We start from the raw sequence: 7802 nt of genomic DNA, 5'->3' as shown, positions 1-7802 counted from the left end.
AGTGAGTTCCAGATTCGCACTGCGTTGCCTGAAAAGGATTAGGCCATCGATCTTTCCTTCTTGAAAGTAGGACGTTCAAGCAAATGATTTTCCGCATTACGTGATGGTCTAGAGCTTCCAGAGAGTTTCAGTTTATTCGCCAGGTAGCGAGGAGAGGAGGAGTGCAAGGCTTTGTGGGTGGTACAGGCAGTATTCTAGATAGATCTTGCCTCGATGGGAAGCCAACGGAGGGTGGATAAAATGGGTGTGATGTGGTTGCTTCTTTTGGCCCCATGTATGAAACGAGCTGCTGAATGGAGAACAGATTTAAGGGGGGACAGGTGGGATTTGGGGAGGCCAGTAAGAAGAGAGTTGCAGTAGTCCAGTCTGGAGAGAATCAGCGATTGGACCAGGGTTTTAAGGTCATGCTCCAGGAAGAAGCGACAAATCCCCCAAAGAAAGCGCAGTTGGTATCGAGCAGACTTTGCAATGGAATTAATATGGGAGGCAAAATCCCTTGGTGTCAAGTATGACACCAAGGGGTTTTGCGCTGTCAACAATGATGGGTTTATTATTAAATTGATTCATCTGATCCATCCATGATTGAACTGGGGGAGGAGAAAGTGAGGAGGAGAGGAGGAGGCTTCTAATTCATTCCTTTAGACATGAGCACGGTTATTGTTTATTACAAAGCTCCCAAATGGTGTATTTATTCATTCTACATAAGATGTAAACAAAGTCATCATTTAGGTGTATCGGACAAGCAGATATCCACCAAACTGAGCCCTCGGGGTGTAACTAGAGGGGCTATTCATCATGATCTGATGACTAAAATCTCAGGATGACTACTGACTATTTTCTACAGTACACAATTTTCTACGGAACACAGCGAAGTACAGGCAGGTAGGTCACTAAGTTTTGTGCTGTACCTTCCACATAGGCTAAAAAAAAAACTTTTGCGAGAATAAATGCTACAACCTTAATTTTACTGTTACAACGTGCAATTATTAATATTGAAATCTCTGCAGTATGGTGAAAGTAGATAACTTGCATGTTTGTTGTACGTGCGGGTGTTCCTACATTTTCGCAGTGATAACCCACAGACTCCTTAGCGGGGACAGCAGGGATTTTCCCCTTAACACAGGGGAAAACCCCTGTGTTAAGGCAGATGCATATTTCTGAATTGTTCATCTTTTGTATGGACTCTTGCCTTGTGAGTTATCACTGAAAAAAAAACGTTCTCTAAAGATACCCTGTCTGTGTGGGGCCAGGTGCACCTTGTGGCTTCTTTTGAATGTGGCGAGACTCGATGTGTGAATGGCAGATACCTGCTTTCAGGAACACCCACGGCATTAAAAGTAAAGCGCAAGTGCCGTGATCATTCCAAAGGTAAAGAAATAGATTTCTTTTTCTATTTCTTTACTTTTGGTATAATCGCGGCACCTGAATAGGTCTCGTATTACTGAAAGTTTGATTTATTGGCGTTGCGTTATTGTTTGCAACAGCAAGTATATGTGACGTTACAACGCATGTTAATACATCGAATGCCATTGCACGCAAATTTGTACTCCGACTTTCTGTCAGGGGGGCGCTGGAAGTTGGAATAGATTAATTTTCTATTAGAACTCCAGTGTGTGCAACAGTAGGGAAGGTGTTGGAGTTAAATCCAACACCTTCTACCCACTGCTGCACACCTTTTGCGTTGCAACGACATGCCATGTAAGGGCAGCGTTGTAACAGTTGTGTTGTAAAGGCTGTTTGCCCAACAGCAATAGCTCCAACTTTTAGTAATGCTAGACCTATTGCATTGCAAATGCTTGTTTAATAGTAAATATGTCTAGAGTCATATGATGCCGAGCCCAGGTTCCTCATATTCCTTGGTCGGCAGTGACTAGACCACAACGTCTCCCAATAAAGTCGGGCTCATTTTGGGCTCGAAGTTTGAATCGGATTTCGAGCTAAGCCAGAGCCAAGCTTCTGGGTCAGACCCAAGCTTCTGGCTTGAGTCTCGCTGGAGCTTTCAAAGGCTCGGCCACCTCCAATGTTAATGTTTAATTATATACTCCCGTGTTTTCGAGAATAGCGCTTCTATCTAACGGCGCCACACTCCAAATGATAAGCCGGGCTCAAGGTAGGCATCACGCACGAGTCTATGAAGACATGTGTATTAGCATCTCAATGTTTACATACAAAAGAAAGAAGGAAACTGTCAGTAGAGAAGATTAACCAAGCGGCCATTTTGTAACACTACATACTTCTCGTCAAATAGGCACAGATACAAAGAAAACTATAAACAAAACAAGACTTCTATTCCTATTGAAACAATACCTGCATTTGCTTGTAAATTTTCGACGTGAAAATTGCGTTATTCACTTAAACGTTAAACAATACTTTTGTATTTTAAATTAGAACAGTATTAACGGTGTGAATAAAAAATAGCAATCTTTAGCGAAATATTGCACTGTGTGCAAATGTTCTTCATAAAACATGACAGTTTTGTTATTGTAGTTCAATACTGGACACGAAATTGTTCCATTCAAATATGGCCGCGCACAAAAGGTTTATCAATTGAGACGCCTGCGGGATTGCCGTGCTAGTCAGGGCCCCGTAATAGAATACCGATCGCCCTCTTCCCGTCTGCGCTTCCTCTTTTAGCAGGCCCGGCAAGCCAATCCGGAGGCAGGGCCGATGAGGATGCATCTGGGCTGGAAGATGGCTCTGTCCAGGGGGCTGCGGTGCTGTCAGCGGGTGCTGTCCTGGATTCCTGTCCTCATCATCACCCTGGTGGTCCTCTGGTCCTACTACGCCTATGTTTTCGAGCTCTGCATAGGTAAGTCTGCGGTTGACATGTTCCTACCTCCCCTAATGTTGCCTCTTGGACCAGGAAGTAAAGCTGCAGTAACTGCTGCATCGCAAATACACACGAGCACCTGCAGCCCATGATCTAGTGTCTGTTTCTGTTCTGAGTCTGACGGGTGCTGAGGTCTGAACGGTGCATTTCCCTGCTGCTGATAACAGAGCTCTAAAAATTATCTCATTATATATTATTTAACCTAGAGTTTCTCTAGCAAACCCTGGTGGGGTATGCCATTAAAACGGGCTAACAAAGAGGATGTCAGTTCTGTCGCCAGATAGCCCGTGGTGTGTGACTCATTGTTTTAAAAGTCTATATATGTTCCCATCACAATGCATTACAGTGCAGGGATGAGTAAACTTTGCAGAGGCATGTAATGATTCAAAGGCAGCCCGGCTAAAACGAATAACAACCACAGTTTTGTGTTGAATAGCTGCTTGAATTGTGTGTTTTCAGGCGTTTGGATCAAAAGCTAGCTGTAGTGACATCTTCACAAAGGGGACGAACTCCTTGAAATGGTATTCAGGTATTTATTCGAGATGAACTTCAGGAGAAGCAAAGTGCATGCAGTAACACAAACAGGAACAGCATAAATGAGATCATAGCATTCCTATTCAGTACAGAGCAATGCAGTAGATTCCATTACACATAATAATTCTAACAGCTCTTAAAGTAACATGCAATCACCACACATCCCCCTTCCTTAAAACACAAAAGAAGGAAAAATAAATAATAATCACTGAAGAACAAAATCATCAAATTTGCCAGGAGTTCGAATAGGTCTACCAAAACTGCTAGACTTAACAACACCAGCATTGAGTGAGTCCTGTGCAGACGGAAGGTCGGAAACAACATCTGCAGGATTCTCAAGATGAGGACAAGGACCACCCCTAGTATTTGCATCAGGACAGAGAGGTGCGAGAGAACGATTGAGACACTCAGGAACAGAAGAACTAGTTCCAGGCACAACCGCATCATCAAAAGATTCAACAACATCCCGCACATCCCCCTCCTTTAGATTTGAAAAGACATTCAACCACCAATAATCCCTACATACATGCTCACAGCTTTTTGCAGTAACACCCTGCTTGGCTAAAGCTATGCGACTCATGTGGTGAATGCTTCCATCCTCAAACTGAACGGTGTTCCTCATAACCCTAGTGATACGCATAGGATCTGAGAACCTGGATTCCAATTTCCCAGATCTTCTTCCAGACTTTACTCTGGCCCACTGTCCAACTTTCACAGACACTTCTCTAGTACCATGTTTGCTATCAAAAAGCTCCTTATTCTTATCCTGTGAGGCAGTAATGGAGTGTTTAACACGATCAGTATCCCAATGATACCTTTGGCTCCTGCCCATCCAACCTGGATTGATTTTACAATGGGGAAATCTCCCACGCATCAAACCGAAAGGGCTCTCACCAACAGTGTCATGAATGGTAATCCTATATGACCAAATAAGTTTGTTCAATTCATCCTCAAAATTCTTATTAGCTCTTTTTGCCAATTGCAAAACCCCTTTTATAACTCTGTTGACTCTTTCAACGACAGAATTACCCCTAGGGTGATACAAAGCTGTAAACTTCTGTTCAATTCCAATATTGCCCAAAAATACCTTCATAGCCTCAGACTTAAATTGGACGCCATTGTCCGTTAAAATTGAGGCTGGAAAACCCTCTTTCAAGAAACATCCTTCCAGAAATCTAATTACTGCTTTAGTATCCACAACATGAACAATGTCCACTTCCAACCATCTAGAAAAAAGATCAACTAAAACTAAAATATACTTCAAAGAACCATCCTGCCAACAAACAGGTCCAAGAATGTCTAATGCAACACATTCCCAAGGTAAATTAGGACACCCTAAAGACGACAAAGGAGGATTCAAAGTCTTCTGAGTCTTGTCTGCCTGCTCACAACTGAAACATTCACGAACTTTTCTCTCTATATCGATGTCAATTTTAGGCCACCAATACAAAATTTTAATGTTTCTTTTGGTACGAGCTATACCAGGGTGTCCTTCATGGCCAATATCGATAATCTTGTTCCTGATGCCAGATGGGGGAACAATTCTTCCTGCTCTGCAGACAAAATCGCTTTCAACACTTAACTCGTCTCTGACCTCCCAAAATGGCCTTAAATTAGGATCGGCCTTAGATTCATTAGACCATCCACTAACAATTCTCTCCTTGACCTCATGCAAAACTGCGTCATCTTGGTACTCCTTCTGCCAGACTTGTTTAGAAAGACCAGGAACATCATCAAAAACACCAGCCACACAGTAATCCTTCCATGGATCATTGTCTAATTCTCTTAGCGGTAAAGAAAACCGGCTCAAAAAATCAGCTATGACATTTTTGGTACCAGGCACATACTTCACATCGTATACATAATCCTGTAATCTCATTGACAATCTAGCAATCCTGGCAGAAGCTCTGGAAAGACCATCAGTGGTTAGTAGTTTCGTTAAAGGTTTGTGATCAGACCTTAGTAAAAATTTCTTCCCCCATACATATTTTCTGTAATGCTCCATGGCCCACACACATGCCAATGCCTCTCGCTCTATTACCGAATACTTTACTTCGGAAGGTGACAATGAACGAGAAGCAAAAGCTATAATTACTTCATTTCCTGAACTAGTTACTTGTGTGAGAACACCACCAATGCCAGTAGCACTTGCATCCGTGGTTATAATGGATTCGGCATGAGGATCAAAACCTTGTAGTGATGGTGCCTGTGCAATGTCTCTCTTTATGTTTTCAAACGCTTGTTGGCAAACATCAGTCCATTCAAACACAACCTTGTTTTTCATCAAAAGACGCATATCGTACGTCTTCTGGGAAAAATTATTTACAAACTTCGCATAGAATTCTGCTAAACCCAAAAAGGATCGCAGATCGTCCTTGGATTTGGGTGCAGAAGCTTCAAGAATGGCCTCAACTAATTCTGTCTTGGGTCTGATACCGAAAGTGCCAATCTCATGTCCCAAGTATGTAAGGGACTCTTCTGAGAACTTACATTTGGTTCCTTCAGCCACCAGACCATTGCTTCTAAGTATTTCTAGGACTTCTCTAAGGATAGAGTCATGATGCGTTTTATCTCTCCCCATAATTAAAATATCGTCCTGGAAAAATACGACCTCAGGGATATGGCTGAAGAGATTAGACATCAAACGCTGAAATACTGCAGCGGCTGACGCTAGGCCAAAAGGCATTCGCTTAAACCTATAACAGCCAAAAGGTGTGCAGAAGGATGTCAAATGCCTACTGTTCTTGTCTAAGACCACCTGATGATACGCAGCTGATAAGTCCAGCGTAGAAAACCATTTTGCGTTTCGTGTCAAGGAGAGCATTTCATCAATCCTTGGTAAGGGAAATTGGTCCACCAAAATGTTATTGTTGAGGTATCTTAAATCTACACAGAGACGGGCCTTGCCATTGGACTTGCGAGCTACGACCAAGGGCGAAACCCACTCAGCTGCTTCAACGGGCTCAATAACTTCATTGTCTAACATTTTGTCCAATTCCCCTTTAACTTCATCACGTATTATAAAAGGTATATTTCTAGCTTTATGCACTTTCGGGATTGCACCTTCTTTTAAATGGATACAATGAGTAAAACCTTTGAGTTTTCCCATATGACCCGAAAATACCTCAGGAAACTCCTTAAGTACCCACTTCTTTGTATCTTCAGACTCACATGAAATCAAGACTTGTTCTTTGCTATTGGGGTTAAGAATGATATCTAGGGATTTCTGGTCCTTCCAGCCTAAAACGGATGGACCAACTCTAGCCACATACAACTTTCCGATTGCTTTCCTTTCTTTAAAACGGAAAATTAGTGTTCTAAAACCTAAAAAATCAATATCATTCCCAGTATAGCTTTCAGCGGAAACATCATTGGTTTCTAACCAAGGGCCTATTTTGTCCACAAATTGATCCCTCCAAACATCTTGTGAAACAATTGTGTAAGGAGATCCGGAATCTGCAGCCACCTGGATGACAATACCTCCTACTGATATCAAACACAACGGTTTAGATGAGGAAGAACCTGTAATGTTTACTACCACATCTTTTCTTTTTATCAGATTAACATGTGAATCATTCTCTGAGGAAGATGAATTGTTATCACTATCTTCTTGAACACAAGCTATTTTGCTTTTGGGTTTTTGTTTAGATTTGCGCTTACAAACCCTTGAAAAGTGTCCAATTAAACCACACTCTAAACACTTAGCCGCTTTGGCTGGACATCTCTCATACGTGGCGGAATGCGCATAACTACCACACCTGTAACATACTACATTGCTAAAGGTTTTCTGTTCCTTGTTTTCATACTTTTTTTTGTCAAAACTATTCGGTTTTTTCCTTTCGAATTTTTTCTGACTGGTATAAAAATTATTTTTCTCCACAATCTTACCAACCACTTCTTCCTTTTTATCTTGTGACAAAGTAACTTTAGCACACCTTTCTGATAGTTCAGCTTTTTTCACTAAAGCAATAATATCTTTCAAGCAATTATCACCCTCCACCCACAATTTCTCTTGCAATGCTCTATTTTTAGAGTACATAACAATCTGATCTCTAATCAGATCGTCATGCAACTGCGCAAATTTGCATTTTGCAGCTAACTTTTTCAAACTAGAAACATACTCTTCAATGGACTCATGTTTTTGCTGCTTCCTATGGAAAAAAGAATGTCTGGTGACAGCAATACATACTACAGGAGAAAAATGGTCATCAAGATCTACAATGGCTGCTTTAAACACATCCAAATCTCCATCTGCATTTTGATGTTTGTGCATTTCATTAAAAATACGAAGTCCTTCAGGACCTAAAGAGTACAATAACATTCTTTTTTTCCTTTCAGGAGTAAAGACCCCATTGACGTCTTCTAAGTTCGCTATATAGTTCAAAAAGTACTCCTTCCAGTCTAACCATGACACGACTGGTTCTCCTGGAATTGATAA

General features: G+C 41.6%; 1 protein-coding gene across 1 annotated transcript in view; it reads left to right on the top strand.

Moving 5' to 3' along the window:
* The first annotated feature begins 2569 nt into the window (after nt 1–2569).
* Nucleotides 2570–7802, top strand: part of ZDHHC15 (zDHHC palmitoyltransferase 15) — a 268386-nt gene continuing 263153 nt past the window's right edge. The window contains exon 1 of the mRNA XM_086918406.1: nt 2570–2809. Coding sequence (XP_086774532.1) covers nt 2668–2809 — 142 coding nt within the window. The 5' untranslated portion in view covers nt 2570–2667. The remainder of the gene's footprint in view (nt 2810–7802) is intronic.

Source organism: Lissotriton vulgaris, chromosome 4_1 (assembly GCF_964263255.1).
Source record: "Lissotriton vulgaris chromosome 4_1, aLisVul1.2, whole genome shotgun sequence".
NCBI classification, from domain to species: domain Eukaryota; kingdom Metazoa; phylum Chordata; class Amphibia; order Caudata; family Salamandridae; genus Lissotriton; species Lissotriton vulgaris.
Note: the sequence above shows the minus strand (reverse complement) of the source record. Positions and strands in the feature narration are given on the sequence as shown.